Here is a 23,932-nt window from a genome sequence, read left to right as displayed (position 1 = left end):
TCTCTCTAAAAAGAATAGTATGTTTATTTAAGTCGGGGTTCATAATACTCTTTATTAAACTAAAGATGAATCTATTTTTTCAAATTATTTGATACTTTCCCCCTAGAGCTAAATTCCAGAGAAAAGCCTTTAGAACACAGGATATTTCTGGAGACGTTGGTTGTCGAAATAGTAAATAAGTAAAACTTTATCAAGTAAATCAAGGCCTGTCTCATTTCATGTCACTGAATTTTTCTTTTTAAAGTTTATTTATTTATTTTGACAGAGACAGAGACAGCACGAATGGGGGAGGGGCAGAGAGAGAGGGAGAGAATCCCAAGCAGGCCAGGACAGAGCCCAATGCAGGGGCTGAGCCCAAGAACTGTGAGATCATGATGTGAGCTGAAATCAGGAGTTGGATGCTCAACTGACTGAACAAATTCTCTTTTTTGAGAGAGACAGAGTGCATGCACACACGGCGGAGGGGCAGAGGGAGAGAATCTCAATCAGGCTGCATGCCCAGCGCAGAGCCTAACACAGGCTTGATTTCACAATTGCCTCTGAGATCATGACCTGAGTCAAAATCAAGAGTGGGATGCCCAACTGACTGAGCCACCCAGGTGCCCCTGTAAATTCTCTTAACAAAGTTTGTATATGCACAACTTGAAAGGTGATTTAAGTTTACAATAGAAACCCATTTAAAAAATATAAATAAAATAAATAGAAAAAAGGGGCACCTGGGTGGCTCAGTCAGTTAAACGTTCGACTCTGGCTCAGGTCATGATCTCCTGGTTTGGGAGTTTAAGCGCCGCGTCAGGCTCTGTGCTGTCAGTGCAGGACCTGTTTTGGGTCCTCTGCCTCCCTCCCTCCCTCCCTCCCTGTGCATGTGCTCTCCCCACGTGCACGCACTCTCCCTCTCTCAAAAATAAATAAAAACATATAAAAAGTATAAAACAAACTTTAACCATCTAAAAGAAATCCATTGCTACATAACTAAAATTAAGTAACTATAGATTTATTTATAAAATAACAAAAGATTTAGGAATAGATCGGTTTATTGTACTGTGAAAATGGTCTTGGTACCTGTGAGAAATATTACAGACTTTGAGGACAGTATTCAGAACTGTTAAGACAAGAGACAAACTATAATTTTAAACTCAATCTTGATTTAAGGGAAGGCTATAAATTATTGGCTGGAATGCAGTCAGCATGAACTCAGATTCTATATAACAGAAAGCAGGAAAGAGTACAAAAGATGTGGGAGTCCAGTAAGCCCATACCTAATGTTAACTGTAAAACTGCAAGGACTTTTTAAAAAAAATTCTTATATACTAGTTTTCTTCTGAGACAAGTTGATTTTATCTCCAAGACTTAAGGCCATTCCCTGCAAAGAAGAATGAAAATGTTTATAATTATTAAAACTACATAAAACCAGGAGGTTATTCTATCTTAACCAAGTCCCCATTCAACGATACCATATCAATAATGAGGGGCGCCTGGGTCGCTCTGTCGGTTAAGCATCCAATTTCAGCCCAGGTCATGATCTTGCAGTTCATGAGTTCGAGCCCCATGTCAGGCTCTGTGCTGACAGCTCAGAGCCTGGGGTCTGCTTTGGATTCTGTGTCTCCCTCTGTCTCTCTCTATTTGTCCCTCCCCAGCTTGTACTCTCTCTCAAAAACAAAGAAAACATTAAAAAAATAATAATAATGAAACCAAGGATATACAAAACAAACTCACCAAAACTTTACTTTGTTAAGAACTTTTAGTACTAGATTTCTAAACAGTCAATAGATTTGTTGCTTAAATTTCATAAACTCTAGAAAACCCATTTCACAAACACCCTTCAGAAACCAATCTTGTTTTACGCAAATAATCCAGAATGACAGGCCCCAAAAGTAGGCCATTTTAATGAAGCAAAAGTTTTATTTCTCTTCAGAGAATACTATTATTACATACATATATCTAACATAAAACACTAGTATGATAGAGAATACTACATATAGAAATAATGAAGAATTGAATTCTTCTGTTTTATTCAGTTCAGAGATGATCTCAAAAATAAACGTCCATTGTTACCTGACTCTTTGCACGAATTCTTATGTGGCCTGTAACAGGGGCCTCTGGTCCCTGTTGAATTGGCTTCTCAATGCTGACATTTGCAAGTGCATCTTCTCCAAATATGGAACGAGCATAGAGGTTGGCTGCCATGAAGCCACAGTAACCAGAAAGAGCCTGGAAGAAATTTGTGATAAATTCAGTGCTTCACTAGAAACCTACACATAAGCAGGACCCACCAGCATAGGTAAATTATCATTTTTCAAGAGAGAACTTACCATGTGGTGGTAGTTACATGACTACATAAATGTGTCAAAACCCATAAAACTGTATATGTAAAAAGTGTGAAGGTTACTGTGTCTATTACACCTCAGGAAAAATGACTTCAAAGACAGAGCACTTACTCCAGCTTTTATTTATATATTCCCTGTTTACCTACAGTGTTTTCTGATTGCACCAGACCTTAAGCTCCAAGAAGGAAGAGACCATTTTTGTTTTGTTCATTACTGTATATCCAGCACCTCACAAAGTACTGGGCATATAATATTTGTTTATGTATCTGCTAGACTACTTGTTAAATAAACTAATATATGAATTAAAAGCTATTTGGCAGAAGTTTACTGATAAAATTAGTATTATAACATTAGCATAAATACTACAAAGAAAAAAATTTCCATAGAGCCTCAGTTTAATTTTTCTTCCTAGTCTTTTTTTCATATATATACAATTTAGTAGAAAATTCTGTATTCGAACAGATATATTCTGGCCCACAATGAGAACCAAGATCAAAGAGGGCACGGACATTTTAAAATCCAGTATCACAACCTATTATGGAAGGAGGCTTTAGCTGAAAGGGAGAAGACTGATAAGGAAACTAACATGACTCTCAACTGGGACCCTGCACTGGTGAACAAGCAGGTTGGTGCGTCCCGCAGAAAGTGGTAAGTGGACTGACACATTCCATGGGATAACTTGTTTTAACTAGTCCAGAATGACACTGCTTTTCCCATGCTCATCAGAAGCAAAAACACACTAAAGGAAATACAACAAAGCCAGGAATCTGCCATACTACTATCAGATTCAAGAAGTTCTCAGTTAAATCTTACCTTCTCTGGAGTGAGGCATTTCATGTTGGTTGACTTTAATATGTGCTGTAAATAGTCATTTAAATCAACTATATTTGTGTTGACTGTCACCTGCACAGAGGGAAGGAAAAAGTCAAGGAGGTCAGAATCCTTACAATGAGAAAGTTGTGGATTTCTTATCTTCAGGTTGAGAAAACACTCAGAGGCCATATGGACCCTCCTTCCCAGTATTTATAGTGGGGAGGGTGGATGACAAAAAAAGTAAATGACAGCTCTACAAAATCCAAAAAACTGTTAAGTTGGCATCAGAACTTTCTTACATATATAACTTCATACAAGATCAACATGCTGCATATAAAATATTTCTAATAAAAATCAAGGCCAATGACTTTGTAAATCTTTGGACACTGGATTCAATGGTAAATTATTATTTATACATGCAAGGGGTAGAATACTGTCTTTAATGTCTTCATCAATCACATTAATCATAGAACTGCTACTCTCATCAATTTACAACAGCAACTTACCGACCTACTTGCATAATTTCTGGTGAAGACTAATTTGCAAGAATAGATATCAAGAGACAGCTTCCCACATCTGACACTTTTTAATGGGACTAATCTTATCAGAGAATCCCTCAACACTAGCCAAAAAGGAAGAGAAGGAGTTCAAGGAAATCTCCCAAGGACTAACTTTGTTTTCCCATTCGAATTCAGCCCACATCTGACGGAACTCAGCGTCAGTGCAAGTTGCCGGCTGGATATAGTCCATGATGTCGATGTGAATATCACTGAGGACTACACAATTTCTGTCACTTGCTGCTCCAGAGACATCATAAACTGCAATACACACACACAAAAAGGTCCTGAATCAACAGGGGCAATATTTGCTTTACAAATATTAACTGTCTAATACTCCCATCAATCCTACGTTGTAATGTGATGTTATGGATGAGGAAACAAAAACAAAGAGAAGTCAAGTACGTTGCTCAAGGTCACAGAGCTGATTAAGTGGAAGGGCCAGGATTCAAACTCAGTTGGTAAATACATAGCAGTGGCACTGTGTTAGTCACCCAAGGGGGGATATGTAAGTAGTAGGGTTCCCCAAGGCACCTACCCTAAGTAGGTGCTTAAACTAGTATTTCTGAATGAATATTGAGGAGCCATAGGGCTTAATGATACAAGATTATTTGCTTCTACAACAGCCCTTTCCACAGCAGAAAATCATTATCTGGAGCTTCTTCTCTTGACATTCCCCCACCCTATCACACTTTCAGAGAAAAATGAGGTTACCAAGAATAAGTTCCTTCAATTTTGAGCCCCATTATCTAAAAACAAGTTTCTCTCTCTCTGAATCCATTCTCACCTCCTTACCCTTCATATCAGGGAAGTGCTGTTTCTTCTCTTCAAGGTTAGTCTTTCCTGCCATCTGTGATCCCTGCTTCGGTTCAGGACTTCATTCCACCAATCATTACCTCCCTCGCTCATGTCTTTACCTCCGTATTCTCTATGGACGGTCTTCCCTTAGTCTGTAAACTAAGGAAATCTCCCTCCTCCTCTGACTTCTCTTCAGTCTACTACCCTCTCTCATTCTTAACAAAACCATGGTTCTACACTCAGAAGAGTCCACAGTCACGGTCTTTACATCTCCATCTCCTGATCTTTACTCACCACCACTGGCAAGACATACCAAAAGCGTTCTTTCATCTCACTGATCGCCAAATCCAAAGGACCTCACTTTTTGAAGATTTTTCCTTAACTTCTTCTTGACCACATTTCAGATACCTTTGTAGGATTCTCCTTGGCTGACCAAGCTTTCAATATTCCTGTTCTCTAAGAGTTGGTTTTCAAATCCCTCTTCATGCCCTCTCTGGGGAGGGGGGGGGATTCTTCCATTTCTGTGGCTTTCAAACAAATATTTATCTCTGGTTGAGACCTCCTGTTCAAATTCCTACCAAACTGCCCTTTGACATCTTTAGATACTTTATTACTCAATTTGCTCAAGGTTTAATTTTTCTCTCAAATTTGTCCTTCCCTCCTGTATTCCTTGTTTTGGTGACTGCCATAAATAAACAGCAACACAAGAAAGGCAATCAAAAACCCTGAGGGCTGTTCTGGCCCCTTCCTCCTCAATCAGCCCATGTCCTGGGCATTCTATCTCTTTAGTATCGACAACAGTCAGCCCTTCTCTCCCCGCCAACCGCTACTGCGCTGGTTCAGGCTCTGTCATCTCTCACCTGCGCTGCTAAAACAGTCTGCTAGTTAACCTTCCTGCCTCCTCCAGTCAGCATTCTATCGTGCTGTTTAATAACGTAATTCACTTATAGACCCTCAATGGCTTCCCTTTACATCAGAACAAGCTGAAATCCTTAGCGTGACAATTAAAATATAGCTCCTACTAACCTTCCTAACCTCTGTACCCCCCACCCCGCTTTAAACTCCAAGTGTAGCAAACTACTTGCCTGTGTTCCAGCTGAATCCTTGCCTATCTGTGGAACCCTTACTAATATTTCAAAAAGCCACTTGAGCATTTAGTTGTTCCACAAAGCCTTTCCTGATCTCCCCTCCCCCCCCCACCACTTTGAGAAAACTGACCAGACGTCTGCAGAGACTCCCACTTTACCCAGCACCAGCTTCCTCCCTAGCCCTTACCGTTCTGCCTCACACGTTATCTATTCTACTTCTCTGTTCTCCTTACCACAAACCACCTGAGGAGAGTGCTGTCCTCACCCTGGTGGCCCCATCCCTACCACAGGGATGCTAACGACTTAAATACCTCTGTGTCAGTTAGTCCCTAGATGGCCGGGAACCAATGTTTATACAACGTTTTAGACTCAGTTCAGAAGTTATCCTTTGATAACATATCCTCTTCCTCTGTAAAGCCTTCTGTGCAGTTGGCATTTTTCCTGTACGATCTCAAAGCATAAACTATATAAACTAGCCCCTATCACATTGTGCTGTACTTATGTATTTACTTATCTCTCTCCTCCTTTTGCTCGCCAGTTTGAGGACAGTGACCCTCTATGGTTCATTTCCTACGTCATGAGCTTAGTACAGTGCTTAGTACAACAGCAGGTGCCCCATAAACGGTGAATGAATGAATAGAATGGATTCAGGTGCTGTCCTCAAGAAATGGAACCAGCTACTCCTTACAGAAGTTCTTTAATAAAACACTCAAACATTACACACTATAAAGTACTTCCTTACCTATGTTACCAAAAATTATTCCATTTTCTGTTGATGCTACTTTGACATTAGCTTTAATATTTGCAAAATCATGAGGAGCAAGAGTCAAAGGAGATGGCTTTTCCACAAGTTTCAGGTCCCCTGAGAAAACATTTAGATATGGTTAAAAATATATTAAGTCACATACATATTTCTCAAATCATAAATCACATAAGTCCCAAAAATAAAATCTTAAAATGTATGCAACCTAATTGCTTCTAGAAAATAAGGAACAAGAGAATGGTTAGGATTCAAATATTTTGAGGGAAAAAAAAATCATTTAACATCTTATTCACATCAATATGCACATTTTTTAATACAGTCTTCTCAGAATAATTACATATTTAATTTGTGTGTGTGTATGTACTTTGGGCATACCATTTTATTTCAATGAATGAACACAAACTTCTCAAAAAGCTTAAGTTCTAAACTGTAATATACTCCATTATAAATAGATAAAATAATCCACAGAAAGACTTGTACATTCTTAGAAACAGTTTTTTTTTTAATACAGGGATCCTGCTACACTGAGGACAAGGCAGAGGTATCTTCTCCCTTGATACTGTAAAGTCCTTTAACTCTTGCTTAAGCCACATGAGATTTCCGAGAGGCACCGTACTCACTCTTCCTGTACACAATTCGTATTTTCCAACTTTAAAGCCAGATGTAGAACTGGTCAGAGAGTAGGATTCATGTGTCTTTATTAAGAAGAAAAAGACATCTGAAGTTGCTAACTGTAACAATAATATATTACTTTGGCCATACTGGTAGGTAACTGTTACGAACTCAGAAAATCCCAATTAAGTTTTTAATTGCCTTACAACAGGCAATTAAATTTTGTGGTACATCTGTAACTTAAGTAGTTCGTTTTTATATCTAAAAAAACTGAGATTACTGAACAAACCCATCTGGATGTACTGAGAGCATAAACCCAAGAAAGGGAGGGTCACAGAGGTTCTAAATATTGGAGCTGAAGGAGACTAAATATTGAATGTAAACCTAATAAGCCTTGATACAAAATGTCACAAAGACTCAAGAGAATTCTTATACTAAAACTTGTACGTCCCTTAATAATAATCATCATCCCTAAAATCATAAAGACTTGCTATGTAACAGTGTCCTTCCTTTATGGTAAACGTCCTTACCCAGAGTAGCTAACTCTAATGTGCAGTTCTGCAAAGTGTCACTGGTTTGGTTCACAACAAGTACATCCAGGACTATGTCATACTGGTTGACATGAACATAAGCTTCTGCATATACAGGATCTGAGAAACCTGTCAACTGGGTGACCTGTCAAACAAAAATAAAGAGATAATGAAGTGACTGAGACCATTTAACCAAATATATCCTAGCTAAAGGACTAACTCTGTTAGGTAATTAAGAGATGTGCTTAGATCATTTTGAAATAGATATAATAAAATTGTTTTTTAATGTAGGAGTGGGTAATTGAAATGGAGACATTAGAAATAACAGGTCTTAGACTTTACAGCTCGGTAGGAGAAAGATGAGCAAATACATTAACATTATCTCAATTTAGGAACTGAATAGATTTGGACACATTTTCAGTGAAATTCCTCTACATTTAAACTTACAAGTTGCTCTCTAAAACTTGGGAACTAAGTAAAATCCAGACCACGTGGTAGTCCCTGCTATCTAAACTTAGGAACAAAATAGATTATACAGCAAGAAATGCTTATACTTCCACAAGGATAAGTGTTATATGGTTTCCCCAACCATATTTGAGACTCAATGGAGTGTGCGTTAGAGAAATACAACATAGAGAAGGACACTGCGGTCCATATTAAAGAGTTTGTGGCCCATATATATTTTTTAAATTTATTTTTGAGAGACAGAGACAGTGCGAGCAGGGGAGGGTCAGAAAGAGAGGGAGACACAGAATCTGAAGACAGGCTCTAGGCTCTGAGCTAGCCGTCAGCAGAGCCTGATGCAGGGCCCGAACTCATAAACTACAAGATCATGACCTGAGCCAAAGTCAGATGCTTAACTCACTGAGCCACGCAGGCGCCCCACGGCCTTTAAGAAGGAGTGTGCATTAGAGAAACACAACATAGAGGACATTGCAGCCCATATTAAGAAGGAGTTTGACAAGGAGTACAACCCCACCTGGCACTGCATCGTGGGGAGGAACTTCAGTAGTAATAATGTGACACATGAAACCAAACACTTCATCTACTTCTACCTGGTCCAAGTGGCCATTCTGTTCAAATGTGGTTAATCGCATGAACTGTGTCACATACCCAGGGATCAACCAAAAACAAATGCAGCCAAAATTCTAAATACTAGAGATGGAAATCTTCAGCCTTGCCTAGAGGAACACCTCAGTCTTTGAACCCTTATTGTGTTGTTCTGTTCAGGGCACTCTCAGTATGAATTTGTTATGGTTATAAAACAATTAGCAAAAGAGCTTACATTTGTATTTATTTTCTATTCCATACCTCTACCCCATGTTTTTCCTCCTCAAAATCCATTCCTTTCAAAAAATAAATCTGTTGGAGAAGTGAAAAAAACAAAACACCCCAAGCATTTAAAACATAAATGTTGTCACCAAAAACATGCAGCAAAAGAAAAAATCAGATAGAACTGGATTATGTCAAAATGAAAAACTTTTGTGCAGCAGAGGACATTATTAACAGAGTAAAAAGGCAACCTACAGAATGGGAGAAAATATTTGCCAATCACACATCTGTTACAGGACTTATGATCCAGTAATTTCACCTGAGTATAATCCAAAAGAAATTAAAGCAGAGACTCAAAAAGATATTGTACACCCATGTTCAAAACAGCATTATTCACGATAGCCAAAAGGTAGAAGCAATCCAAGTGTCTATCAATCGGTAAACAGATACATAATTATTCACAATGGAATATTACTCAGCCTTAAAAAAGAAATCCCGACACATGCTACAACATGAATGAATCTTGAAGAGGTTAAGTGAAATAAGCCCATCACAAAAGGGCAAATTCTGTATGATTTTGCTGATATAAGGTTCCTGGAGCAATCAAATTCATCGAGCTAGGAAGCAGACTGGTGGCTGTCAGGGACTGAGGGGAGGCAGGTGTGGGAAATTATCGTTCAACGGGCACAGAGTCTCAGCTTTGCAAGATGAAAAAAGTCCTGGGGATGGATGGATACTGGTGACAGTTGCACAATAATGTGAATATACTCAATGCCACTAAACTGTATCTTAAGAATGTGAAAAGGAGGGGCGCCTGGGTGGCTCAGTCGGTTGAGCGTCTGACTTTGGCTCAGGTCATGATCTTACGGTCCGTGGATTTGAGCCCCACACGTTGGACTCTGTGTTGACAGCTTAGGGCCCGGAGCCTGCTTCAGATTCTGTGTCTCTTTCTCTCTCTGCCCCTCCCCTGTTCACACTCTGTCTCTCTCTGTCTCTCAAAAATAAATAAAATGTAAAAATTAAAAAAAAAAAAAAGCAATGTGAAAAGGATTGGGGTGTCTAGGTGGCTCAATCAGTTAAGTGTCTAACTCTTGATTTCAGCTCAGGTCATGATCTCAAGGTGGGTTTCAGCTCCATGTTGGGCTCTGTGCTGACAGCAAGGAGTCTGCTTGGGATTCTCTCTACCTTGCTCTCTGCCTCTCTCCTATTTGTGCACATATGCTCTGTCTCTCAAAAAAAAAAAAAAAGAATACTTAAGAGATAAATTTGCTGTTAAATAGATTGTATCACAATTTAAAAATAGATTAAAAACAATTTATAACTGTAATACTGTTGATGTTAATTCCCAATTTTAAGAGAGAGAAAGTATTTCAACTTCTGCTACTATTCTGCTACTAACCTTATTGTGGACCAATCAATCTGGACCATCTATTACTCACCTAATAGATAAGGGACTGAACTAGATCACTGATTTGTAAATTTAATTTTAAGAGTACAGTAGTTTTCCTAGTAAAACCTATATGGCACTCAAAATACTAAGAATATAAAAGTGGAGTCGCCCTGTTTAAAGTAACAGGGAACAAGGGGCGCCTGGGTGGCTCAGTTGGTTGAGTGTCTGACTTCGGCTCAGGTCATGATCTCATGGTTCATGAGTTTGAGCCCCGTGTTGGGCTGTCTGCACTATCAGCACGGAGCCAGCTTCACATCCTCTGCTCCCTTCTCTCTCTCTGCCCCTCCCTTGCTTGTGTTCACACTCTCTCTCTTAAAAATAAACAGGCATTAAAAAAAAAAATCTGTAAAATAGCAGGGGATAGCAGAAACTGAGGGCAGGGTGTCAGAGTAGACCTTTAAAAGTTTTAGTTACCCTTGGGGCACCTGGATGGCTCAGTCGGTTAAATGCCCAACTTTGGCCCAGGTCATGATCTCACAGTTACTGAGTTCAAGCCCCGCATCCAGCTCTGTGCTGACAGCTCACAGCCTGGAGCCTGGTTCGCATTCTACCTCCCTCTCTCTGTCTCTCCCCCACTCACACGGTGTGTCTTTCTCTCTCTCAAAAATAAATAAATATTTTTAAAAAAAGTTTTAGTTATTCTTTAAGGATCTCCCAACTTATGTGTTAGTCTATGATTACACAAACAATAGGAACAAGTTATAAAACCATCTATTGGACTTATAGTGCTACAGTATAGTAAAATACTTTATCAATATCTGAGTTTTAAGTGTTTTATTTTTATTATCTTTTTTAAATTATTTTTTAATGTTTATTTTTGAGAAAGAGAGTGAGCACGTGCACAAGCAGGAGAGGGGAGAGAGAGAGGAAACAGAAGATCTGAAGTGGGTTCTGTGCTGATAGCAGAGAACCTGATGTGGGGCTAGAACTCACAAACTGTGAGATCATGACCTGAGCTGAAGTTGGATGCTTAATTGACAGAGACACTCAGGCATCCCAGTATCTGAGTTTTAATTCATATCTCATGAACCTACCAATCATATGACTTGACAAAAATTGATGCTGTGTAACAAGTTATTTTTCTTTTAAAATCCAGTGAGACCAGGGGTACCTGGGTAGCTCAGTCGTTTAAGCGTCTGACTCTTGATTCTGGCTCAGGGTATGATCTCATGGTGGCGAGATCAGGCCCTGTAACGGGCTCTGCGCTGACAGTGCAGAGTCTGCTTAAGATTTTCTCTACCTCTTCCCTCTGCATCTCCTCCCACACCCCACACCACCCCCCAAAACAAACAAATTCCTGTTTAAAAAACAACAGGACCAGCCACTTCCTGATTACTAACTTTCTTAAGTGGCCAACGTAAATACCTCACCAGCGTACTTGACATTCTATTACCTTGTTAAGTTTGGATGCCAGGGGGTCCGCCGCCTCCTTCCTCTGTGTGTTGCCCATCGCTGCCAGCAAGCTCAGCTGAAACTGGTCTTCCTTGCAGTTCATTTCATTCTTAGCGGTCAGTTGCATAAAGGAAATGGGGTCATCGGGCTGTACTGTCACATTTCTCTTTTCAGATTCCTTCTGTGTTGAGAAAACAAGACACACGTCTCTCTCTAATACAGAAAGGAAGACAGCTTTCTGTAGGTCTACAGGGACAGCCCTCACATATGAGAACGGAAACATCAACAAAATAAAAAACAACAAAGTGTTTTATGACTTAATCATATACACCTTACCTTCTGGGACAATTTCTCTTCTTCGAGTTTAGCAGATAACATGTGAGAGAGGGACTGTCTGCATTCCTTATTGAAAATGTCATTCATTAAAGGTGAACATTCAGACAAGACCTTGAGGCACAGGGAAATTCGATCTACATCATCATCAGTAATTGGCTTCTTCGGAAGAGAGGATTTTCCCAAATGAAGGATCGTGGCCATGAGCAACATAGCCTCAGCAACAAAAGACTAGAAAAGTAGAGAAATGGATTATTATTGTCACGGTTCTCTAATTCAGTAATGTCACTTTACTATAAATCACAATCCAGGAATAAACCTAATTTTTGCTTCACTCGAATAAGATTCAAATGTTTTAGATTTTATCTCCATATATTTGATACACCCTTTTCCTTCCTACCTTTTTAACTGCCACCCTCTAATACCTTCATTAACCTTCAACTGAAAGACAGCAACGGCCTTTTAACTGTTTTCCCTTACCCTAACCCTTTCACATGCCAGCGCTACCTTTTTTAAAAATTCCAACTACAAAAAAGAAGAATGATACATTTTACCAGATGCTGAGATTATGCCACATTTACTTTCTTATTTTACCTGTACGTGTACACTTCCTTTTTTGGCTAACCATATGAAAGTAAGTTGCTGCGCCCCATAAGTGCATCAGCATACACCTCTTAAGAATCAGGGCAGTTGCCTATACAACCCCAATATCGTTATCTTATCTGAGAAATAGAGCAACCCCCAAATATATATGCTACACACTTATATTCAACTAAAGTTTCCTCATGTCACAAAATGTTTTTATTGTTGTTTTGATCCAGGTTCAGCTTCATGAATCTTACTTGGCTGTTATTCTCTTTAGTCCCTTCTAATCTAGACCAGTTGGTTCCCCCTGGCTTTCTGTATTGTTTTCCACCACAATGACTTTTCCACAAAGGGTGGTGGGATGAAGCCCCGTGTCAGGCTCTGCACTGAGCATGGAGCCTACTTAAATTCTCTCGCTCTCTGTCTCTCTCCTCCACTTGCATGCTCTCTCTAAAATAAAAGAAAAAAAAATGCAGGACAACAGCATGAAAGGATGGCAGTAGGGCTGAGGGAATGGAAGTGTATTACTGTAAATGTATGTTCAGTCTGAATGGTTAGAAGCTATGATAAAGACATAGACTATAGAAATGAGGGCACCTCCATGGCTCCGCTGGTTAAGTGTCCGACTCTTGGTTTCAGCTCAGATGATGATCTCACAGTTTGTGAGACAGCCCCGCATTGGGCTCTGTGCTGACAGAAGGACGCCTATTTGGGATTCTCTCTCTCCCCCCCTCCCTCTCTTTCTCACAAAATTAATAAACTTAAAAAAAATACTATAGAAATGAAACCCACTTAAGAGACACTTCTGGTATAAAATAGACAGTGACTGACTAGACGAAGATACTGGAGAGAGAGCTCTTTGCTCTGCTGGGCCTTGACTAATCCTAGCAAACAAACAACTGGCTTCATAAACCCTTCCATGTCCTCCACAAAGTACCACTATCATATTACTTTGTCAATTTTACAATAATGTTACATTACTACATCCATTTCCCCCATTACCATAGCTCTTTATTTTTAGTATATATTTTTTAGTATTTATTTTGAGAGTGTGCATGCAGGCACACACGAGTGGGACAGAGGCAGGGAGAGGGAGAGAATCCCAAGCAGGCTCCCCTCTGTCAGCATGCGGCCCGATCTGGGGCCCGATCTGACCACATGAGATCATGACCTGAGCTGAAATCAGGAGCTGAATGCTTAGCCGACGGAGCCACCCCGGCGCTCCAGAAGCCCTTTAATGACAAGAACTTCAGCATTTCCTTTTAGGTCCCTCACTGTTCAATGTACACAGTAGGCACTCAGTATTTGCTAGGTAAATACAAGACAAATAAACTTACATTTTGCTTTTTCTTCTCCTGAACCAAAGCTACATAGCGCAAGGCAATCTTGGTCAGAGTTGTGGCAAGTGAGGCGGCAACAAAGAAATCTCCATCCAGAAGGAATCCTCTCAGGGGAGGTCTGCAAAGCAATCACAGAGAGTGGAACCCACCCACCATTTATTAAACAGCATACAGCTTTTGCAGCAGTGATTCCAAAAACCCTATATAACAATCTCACTGCCACCCTCAGTGACGATTCTCAATCAGCTTCCTCCTTAGCTCTTAGAATGGAAAAAGGAAAATATGCATGGTTTTACAGTTTATCCTCCAAAGATGCTAGAGCCGCTGAATATGGAAAATGATTACCAATGTATGTACTGGAGCCAATGAGCTACATTCAAATTCCAGCTTATCTGTTTATTGTGTCCTTATGGATAAGTTGCAAACCTTTAGAAGCCTCAAGTTCCTCTTCTGTGAAATAGGGATAATAATATACTGCATTTCAACAAGTTGTTGTTAAGAGACAAACTACTTAACACAGTGCTTGGCATATAGTAAGCAATTGTGAAAATTTTAGGCGTTGTTTTTATCTTCATTATAAAGTTGGGAATACAAAATAAGGCAGAAAACATCAAAATTTGATTCTATCAATGAGAAGTGGAAAATCTTCAAAATAGGTTTCCTAAGTGCTAATACAGACATTGAAACTCACAAAGTTACCTCTACTTTGCATTTTCTATGTGAATAAAATAATTTAAACAACTAAGCCATCCAGGCGCCCCTGAGTAAAACAATTTTAAACAGAACAGTTATTTAAATGAAAAGAGTTTTAAGCAGCAAAGGATTCTAATACAATTCCTAGGAAAAAGAAATTAAATATCTTCCTTGCAAGTTCCTTAAATGGCAAAGATTTCCATTTTGGTCAAAAATAGCAAACTAGTAAGAGAAAAACCATTTTCTAGCACAGGAGTGATAACAGGCCAGACCGTAGGGCACAGGTGCTGCGAATTACCTTTCGTCCTCCTTCTTGCTGGGTCGGGAACTACTAAGGGCGCTCTGGGTTGCATAGGTGCCCATCTCGGTCACCAACTTCTGAACTGGCCCCACAGTCATTTCCTCTTCAGGTTTTAATTCACCAGCTTCTTTCTTTATTTCTGACTCTACAATTGGGATCTAAAAACCAATTGGAATATCAATTTAGTAATAATATCACCACAAGCAAATTCATATTTAAATATTCAATCATTTCTATGGAGAAGGCAATTTCCCCGAGGGGATTTTTTTGCAACTCTGCATTCAATTTTCTTTCCTTCCCTGGACAACACAGGGAGAAGAACAGGGCTTTGGAGCTGGATGCCACTTACTTGTTGAATGCCTCTGGGCAAGTTAATTAAACTACTTTGAGTCTTGGTTTCGTTACCTCCTAAATGGAAATCTTAATTCTATTCACATAAATCACTTTATAGGAAAACGCTTAGGACAGTGACTAAGACAAAGTAGATGCTCACTACGCCTACTCCTCTTCTCTATCCCTTCTGAAATCCTAACCCAAATAGCACTCATGCCAAAAATGAAATAAACCTGACTTATTTGTACATAATAACTTCATCAACTACATTTGAAAAAAAAAAAAAACCCAACAAAAAACAAATGGCTACTACATATTTTTCCCTCAATACCAATCCAATTATCTAACTTAAGAGCTCTTCAATTATTAACTGTCAATTCCCTTATGTCATAAACGAAAAACCCAAAGTCCACTCAGGTTAAGAAATTTAGATCCAAGGCCCCAAAGTTAATTAACAGCAGAAGCAAGACTGGAGCCAAGGTGTCCTGACAAGCACTGTTCCTCCTATTCCACCGTAGGGTTGGATGAGGAAACCCTGCCAGTTTTTTAGTACAGAAATACTCTAATGTCAGCCCCGTTCTTATAGGATTTACATTCTCCTTTCAAAACATATAGGCTAGCACAGAGTTTTACAAGCCGTTTTTTATAAAAAATGTAGATCCTTTTGTTCAAATAAAACTTTATCCTAAACAGTAAATAACACAGACAAAAGAACAGGTGTTGTAGCTCATTACAAGGAAAGGCGATACCCCGAATTTCCCACAGCCTCTAAGCCTTCATTATAGGGATAATTAAGACATAGTTTTCAGTATTCCTTAACCTTGATGCTACTAACTAAAAACACAAAAGCAAACCACCACACAAAAGTCAGATTTACTGAAGTAAACACCACCACATCAAGTAGTATTATCTAAAGTAAAACATACCTCCCCCAGGGACCGGCGGACTTCAGTCATCACACTCTGAATGTCTTCCTTGGTACTACAGTATTCTCCCAGGATCCATAACGCTCCTCGGTAAATCCTAAGGGAAGAACACAAGTTCTGAAACACTGACACTGCCAACAAATCCTGAAGCAGAGACTGTTCTCTGTGAATTTAAGCTCAAGGAAAACAAGATTCTGCAGTTCCAAGGGATTATGAATCAAATTTTAAGAAAAAATGTAATAGGGGCGCCTGGGTGGCTCAGTTGGTTAAGCGTCCAGCTTCGGCTCAGGTCATGATCTCATGGTTCGTGGGTTCAAGCCCCAGGTTGGGGTCTGTGCTGACAGCTCAGAGCCTAGAGCCTGCTTTGGATTCTGTGTCTCCCTCTCTCTCTGCCCCTACCCTGCTCGCTTACTCTCGCTCACTCTCTCTCTAAATAAAGACATTAAAAAAAAAAAAAAGAAAGAATGTAATAAAGACACTAAGTTTCTTTGACTCCAGAAATCACAAGGATTATAAAGAAAATAAGAGTTCTCACCCATTATTGTTACAAATATTCTAAAATTGGCAAACTCTTCAGTAAAAATAAAACACCAAAATGTTTCCCAGAAAGGTGTTCTCCTCCATTTAGGACAGACTTAAGGTAAATTTCATTTTAATCACTTACTACTATAAAAAATGTATTAATTTTGATATGAAAAGTAATTCACTTTTTATTGCAGCCACTGAAAATAGGCAAGATGCTGAACAGAACCATCTACAAGGAAGGAATGCAAAGGACTGGTAATTAAAAAAAACTCAAAAAACATGAGGAAAGCAACTATTCCCTAGTTAAAAATGGTAAACTGAAAAGTATGACTCTCCAGTTACCTTTTCCCTAAGATTTTCATTAAATTTATTCAGAAAAAAATTTTAGAAACTAAAGCTGTAAGAGATGATGGCCACTGAAGGCAAAACTTAGGTATACTTTTTTTTTCTCACAAAGGAAACAAATCTTTCTCACCTCCATAAATATCAATACATTGTCAAATCATAAAAACAGTTTGGCATGGTCCTTTCTTTTCTATCCAGGCAGATATAACTCAACTGTATTACAGTCAGATGCTTTCAATGGAGCAAAGTTTGGCTGCAATAGTCCTTTCTCATTAGCCAAGGCTATTTTAAGGGAAATACATGATGTCAGATGTGGGCTGCATTTTCAATCCTTCACTTTAATAAATGCTACTAGAGGAGATAAATACTGATATCCAAGAAGTGATGCCCTTAAAAATATGTTCCTTAGTCACTTTAGGATTCACCACCTTTTAGAGGAAATAAGGATACAGAAACCTAGGCAAATCATACCCACAAAAACAAATTTTGCCCATAGACTGCAGATTTACAGAGGGTGGGGCTGAGGTGACGTTTACTGTGATATCTATGTTGGTTTTAGTGTTTTGATTCATTTCTTCTCCCTCATATTTTTTTATCAATTGACTCTTTAAAGAAAGAAACTGGTAAAATGCTTGCTTGACCTTACATTTAAACAGACTTTAAACCTACTTGACAGACTTAATAGCATGGAAGACTTCAAGCATCTTCTCAACGATAAGCATCCTCAGGTTATCGAAGCGCTGAATGGCCTCACGAACAAACTCCAAGACATCAGCAGCTGCTGCTTCATTATTGTCACTGAGAAACTCCATTAACTGAAAGGAAAAAAGAAATACAGGGTAAGTTACATAACTTTCAAAAAGAAAATTATCTAAGTTTTAAGAAGTAAACAAATTCACAAGAGATACAATTAATAATTTTCAAACATGTAACAAAATGTAAATTGAAAGACAAGTAGTGTTAGGAAAAGAAAGTCACAATGTCTTTTCTGGTTTTTGTACAGTCAAGTTTACTACAAAAAAAAAAAACCCTCACTGTAAAACAAAAGGTGGAAATACACAACTCAAAATAAATTAATTGGCTACACCTCTGTTTTAACTAAAAGCAAAATCATTTCAGAGGAAGTCTGGAGTTCAAAGACAAAATTTCAAATTATAATAACATACCTCATTTATCTGATAGGGATAGAAACCAAAGATTCTAGGTATATATATTTTTACTATAACTAAATCCTTCAACTTTTTTTTTTTTTGAGAGTGAGTGAACAGGAGAGAGGCAGAGGAGGGGGGGAGAGAGAGAGAGGAGAGAGAGATTCCCAAGCAGGCTTCACACTGTCAGTGCAGAGCCTAATGCAGGGCTCAAACCCATGAACCATGAGATCATGACCTGAGCTGGAATGAAGAGCTGGACACTTAACCGACTGAGCTACCTTCAAATCCTTCAAATAAAAAAAAAAAATTTTTTTTAACATTGTATTTATTTTTGAGAGACAGAGGAGGCAGAGTGTGAGCAGGGGAGGGGCTGAGAGAGAGGGAGACACAGAATCCAAAGCAGGCTCCAGGCTCTGAGCTAGCTGTTTTTGCTTTAAAAAAAAAGTTTATTTATTTATTTATTTTTGAGAAAAAGCCAAGCAAGCTCTACACTGTCAGTGCAGAACTCAATGCAGGGCTTGAACTCATGAACCGTAAGATCACGGCCTGAACCGAAATCAGGAGTTGACCACTTAACCGACTGAGACTGAGCCACCCAGACTCCCTATTGTTTACTTTTTTGACATAGATATAAGAGGAAGAAGTCAGAGTCCTTAACCTTCTGAACTTAACAGTGAACATAAAGAACCTGTCTGATCACAAGATTTAGTGAACCTACTAGACAGTTCCAGAGTTTAACTGTTACATAGCTTTCTTTTTATTCTTTTAGAGAATTTCAAAATTAAAGTCACTGGAATTACATACCACAGGAATAACATTTGCAGCCATATCTGGAAATCGGACAGAACAGGAATGCAATGTTCTCACGAGGAGTTGTCTGTATTTGTCAGTATCTTCATGCTCAGACACATTATTTGTTTTAATCACTTCCTTCTTCAGAACAATAACCAGCTAGAGAACAAAATAAAAGTACGTGGGAATTACACCATGTTTAGCCTGACAGCTTACAACAGTGCTTTCTTTCAGAGTTTTGTTTTACCTCTTCAACATTCCTAGAGGAGACAAGATCCAGTGCTAACTGCAGAGTTTTCTTGCGTACTTCTAAGTCTGGTGTGCTCAATACTCTCAGGATGTCCATAACCAGATCCTGAGAAAGAACAAAAAATCCAGAATTAACACAAATATTAAGAGAAGAAAATCTAAACCACAGAATGGGTACCTATCACCACCTTAATTCCTTAGTCAATAATAAAATCACTAGTGGTGGAAGAATCACATATTTGGGGTGTCCTGATGTAATGCAGTATGAAGTATATAATATCACTTAAGATACAAAATACATTTATTCTGACTCTATCAAGCTTTAGATCAAACATATAGTTTATAGGAAATACAGGAGTCAGAGAAACAAACTGAATGACACAACTGGAAAGTCATCAGATAAACCCACAAGAAGAGCATCTTAGAGGACAATTGGCCTGGTCCCTTCAACAGCCCACATCATGAAACAAAAAAACTACTGCTCCAACTGACACATAAAGGACATAGCCAGGTAAGCCATATGGTCAGGAATTGGACAAGCCAAACAAAAGTGCAATGCAGGAACATCTGGGAAATTCTGACTTTGGAGATAGTATTGGATAATAAATATTAAGAAACAATAATAATTCCATTAAGTGTGATGTTATTTTGCTCTGCAAAAAACTGTACTGTTTTAAAGGCACATACTTTAAAAAAGACTATGGCAGAAAAATATCTTAAAATACAGCAAAACTAGGGGTGCCTGGGAGGCGCAGTTAGTTAAGCATCAGACTCTTGATTTCTGCTCAGATCTTGATGTCCTGGTTCATGACACTGAGCCCGGCATTGGACTCCATGCTGACAGTGTGGAGTGTGCTTGGGATTCTCTTCCTCCTTCTCTCTCTGCCCCTCCTTCCTGTGCATTTACGGGCACGTGCTCTCTCTCAAAATAAATAAATAAACTTAAAAAAAATGTTTAAAGTATAGCAAAACTAATTTAGACATGATTTTACTCCTTTAAAACTTTATTTAAAAAAATTTCACTGGGAGAAAAGTTCTAAAAATCAATTCCTGTATGACTTTCACCAGTTGTTAACATTCTCCTGCATATGCTTTATTACACTCTCTCTACTCCTAAACATTTCAGTGTACACTTCTAAAGAGAGACAAGCTCTTACATAACCACAATACAGTGGTCAAATTCAGAGCACTTAACACTGGGAACAATGATATTAACTAATACACAGTCTATAATGCACATTTTCCCAAGTGTCCCAAAAATGTCCTGTATTAGCAAATTTTTGTTGTTGGTTTGACCCAGAACAGCACTGGAGTTAGCTGTCATGGGCTTTATTTTTATAACAATCATTATTCTAACAGATTAAACAGGTATGCTGATAATTCTGTAGAATTCAATTATCATTTTTTTAAAGGTTATTTATTTTGAGAGAGAAAGAGAGAGAGCACATGCACGCACGCACGCACGCACGCACGCACAAGGGAAGGGCAGAGACAGAATCCCAAGCAGGCTTCACAGTGTCCGCGCAGAGCCCAATGTGGGGCTCAAACCCACCAGCTGTGAGATTAGGACCTGAGCCAAAATCAAGAGTCAGATGCTCAACCAACTGAGTTACCCACGTGCCCAATCCAATTATCTTTTTTTCTCTCTCAATTGGCATGATTATTTTTCAAAAATTATAAATTATATTCAAATAAAAATAAATGTATTTCTATTACTAAAAACACCCAATGCAGTACAAATACAATACATATAAGATAATATACTAATTCATTAAAAAAAAATTTTTTATAACACACACAATACCCCAAAAGGCTATGGTGATTCAAAAATTATATCTTAGTTGACCAACTGACCAAACTTTAAACTGACCAGTTGCCAAGAATTTTAAGTTAACCAAGATAGCAAGGCTTAAGTACTATCTCAATTTGCAGGTTTTATTTAGGATTTCTTTCTCTTAGATAACGTTTACCTGTAGTACTCGTTCATGAGCAGGATGCTCTTTTAATTCTATCAATCGATCCAGAACTATGAGCTTCACGTTGTTGTCACTCTCCTTGATAATTAGATCAATGTAGCACTGAGCAGCAGCCTATATATAAAAAAAGAAACACATTTTAAAAATACATCCATTTTAAACATAGAATCTGTAAATAAGAAAAAAAAAAGCCCCCAAGAAGCCAAAATATATTCACTACTCCTGCACTAAAACTTCATGCATTTTCCCAAAAGGGATGTGTCCCTCTATTCAAATTCTAACAATCTCATTATTTTCAAGTTTAAAAAAGTTAAGATGCATCACAAATTAAAAGGATGAAAAGGGGCTGCTATAGACAGAAATATTAAGTCAAAAATTAAGAGTTGAAACTAAGGAACAAGGCAGAAAAAAGGCAGAGTCTCCCCTAAAATACAGCTCTCGAGTATCTTTTAGTTTAGGTGTAAAGTCTAACACACCTGCACTACAGTACACAAAAATTAAGACTAGGAAGATGACCGTGACTCATTAAAAGCAGGACAAAGGAGCAAACCGGAAAGACCTCCCAATGACCAAAGCTGGAATAATGATTGATAAAATAAATAACAATAATGACAAAATACAGAATGAAATAGCCATGCTGATATGAAGAGAGAAAGAAGGGGGAAGGAAGAACAAGCACAGCTCCTCCTTGCAGAGCTCTATTTATTAAATGCAGAATGAGGAAAACGGAAAGCCAGGATTAGTATATCACATTAATAACTGCTGCACAGAGGGTCGCCTGGGTGGCTCAGTCAGTTAAAGGTCCAACTATTTACTGTGGCTCAGGTCCAGATCTCATGATTTGTGGGTTAAAGCCCCACATTAGGCTCTGTGCTGGCAGTGCAGAGCCTGCTTGGGATTCTCTCCCTCTCTCTCTGCCCCTCCCCCATGTGCTTTCTCTCTCAAAATAAACATTTAAAAAACTGCTGTACAGAAAGGCTAAAATTAGTTGGTTTAAGTTTGAGCAGAAATAGGATATTTCAAAGTATTTTTCCATGTTATTTACTGACCAGTTTTTTTAACGTTGTATTATTTATTTTTGAGAAAAAGAGAGAGAGAGACACAGAATGTGAGTGTGAGTGAGGGAGGGGCAGAGAGCGAGGGAGACATAGAATCTGAAGCAGGCTTCAGGCCCTGACCAGTCAGCAGAGCCCAGCGCGGGACTCCAACTCATGAGCCGTGAGATCATGACCTGAGCTGAAGCAGGACACACAACTGACTAAGCCACCTAGGTGCCCCTCATGTTACTGATTACAAAAGGGGAAATCACAATTCAACAGTGGAGAAATCTGGCAGACACCATCTTCACCGATCAAGGTTAAAACCACTATTAATATTTTAAAATCACGTACTCCTTGATCTAATATACTGAGGAAGGCACATCACTTCCAAAGTACTCTTCTCCAAAACGCCTAACCTCAATCTAACTGAGAAAACATCAAAGTCAAATTGAGAGACATTTTACAAAGTGAGCCACTACTCTTCAAGTGTCAAGGTCATGAAAAACAAGAAAAGGCTTGAGAAAGTGTCTCTGATTAGAGGAGACTAACACAGGACAGCTAAATGTAACATGGGATCCAGGATTGAATCCTGGCACCAAAAAAAGGACATCTGTGGGGAAACCAATGGAATTCAAATAAAGTCTATAGTTTAGTTAACAATACTGGTTCTAATGGGAATTTCTTAATTTTGACAATTATACAATTGCTATGTAAGACATGAACATTATGGGAAGCTGGTGAAGGGTGAACTTTGTCCTACTTTTACAACTCTTGTTTCGTTCTGTAAGTCTAAAATTATTTCAAATAAAGAGTTAGAAAAACTTTTCTAAGCATTGGTGGGTAAAGCCATCAAGTTTCCTACTTATGCAAGCTGGTTTTATAGAACAATTCATTCTCTGAACATATTAGAGGTCCATCATGCAGTCTTGATACAGTAAATTAAAGGGAAAGCTAATATTCCATTATTGAAAATACGCACTGTAATCTTTTTAGGATTCATCATGTAGGATCCAAAATTCATTTTCCCAGATCTAGGTTTTAATGTAATTAAAGTATGGAGAGTGATCATTCTCCAGACGTATTATTCTCCAGAATCCAGAAATATTAGTATTCACTTTCTCCCCACAAATATATATGAAAGCAGGAAGGAAGAAAAAACATTGGAGTATGTAAGGAATCCACTAAGTTCACAAAATGTATAAATTGTCATCTCTGTGCCATGTAATCACACAGAAAATGGCAAGGCCACTAAATCATTAGTACTGAGACAGCATATGTATCACTAACTGGCACCAAAGGAAACGAGCAGTACCTTGATTGCGGTGGGCGCACTAGAAAGTGTCACCAAGGTTCCAGCGGCTTCATATTTTACAGCAGGGCTAGATGACTGTAGTAAGTTATAGATGCAGCGAATGAAACGAGCCCTTTCTGATGGATTAGCGTGACAGACCTGGAGAAGAGAACATTTAGGTTTCAGCGGACTTCAGGGATGCTTGCTTTCAAACAGATTCTTTATAGGTGTCAGCTTATGGGATGCTAGTTCTTATAACGTGAAAGCTAAGAACAGTTTTCTAAGGGCATCTGAGGATGTCAGCCAACATGAGATGAGACACCGTGAGTGGTAATTTCAGAAGGAAATAGGCTTTAATTCAGATAATTGTTATTGCTACTCATTCAATTATTCATTCATTCATAAACACTCACAAAAGGTTTTCAAATGGTTTATAATAAAAGATATGCA

General features: G+C 38.6%; 1 protein-coding gene across 1 annotated transcript in view; it reads right to left on the bottom strand.

Moving 5' to 3' along the window:
• Positions 1-973: 973 nt before the first annotated feature.
• The window catches only part of COPB1 (coatomer protein complex subunit beta 1), a 34,812-nt gene continuing 11,853 nt past the window's right edge, over positions 974-23,932 (bottom strand). Inside the window, exons 7-22 of the mRNA XM_029914478.1 lie at positions 23,504-23,641; positions 21,146-21,265; positions 19,174-19,281; positions 18,939-19,085; positions 17,653-17,798; positions 16,114-16,210; positions 14,852-15,012; positions 13,858-13,978; positions 11,939-12,166; positions 11,604-11,783; positions 7,489-7,633; positions 6,326-6,445; positions 3,813-3,958; positions 3,141-3,230; positions 2,056-2,211; positions 974-1,363 (exon numbers count right to left, since the gene is read on the bottom strand). Coding sequence (XP_029770338.1) covers positions 1,304-1,363; positions 2,056-2,211; positions 3,141-3,230; positions 3,813-3,958; positions 6,326-6,445; positions 7,489-7,633; positions 11,604-11,783; positions 11,939-12,166; positions 13,858-13,978; positions 14,852-15,012; positions 16,114-16,210; positions 17,653-17,798; positions 18,939-19,085; positions 19,174-19,281; positions 21,146-21,265; positions 23,504-23,641 — 2,163 coding nt within the window. The 3' untranslated portion in view covers positions 974-1,303. The remainder of the gene's footprint in view (positions 1,364-2,055; positions 2,212-3,140; positions 3,231-3,812; positions 3,959-6,325; positions 6,446-7,488; positions 7,634-11,603; positions 11,784-11,938; positions 12,167-13,857; positions 13,979-14,851; positions 15,013-16,113; positions 16,211-17,652; positions 17,799-18,938; positions 19,086-19,173; positions 19,282-21,145; positions 21,266-23,503; positions 23,642-23,932) is intronic.

The sequence above is a fragment of the Suricata suricatta genome, chromosome 11 (assembly GCF_006229205.1).
Source record: "Suricata suricatta isolate VVHF042 chromosome 11, meerkat_22Aug2017_6uvM2_HiC, whole genome shotgun sequence".
Lineage (NCBI taxonomy): Eukaryota > Metazoa > Chordata > Mammalia > Carnivora > Herpestidae > Suricata > Suricata suricatta.
Note: the sequence above shows the minus strand (reverse complement) of the source record. Positions and strands in the feature narration are given on the sequence as shown.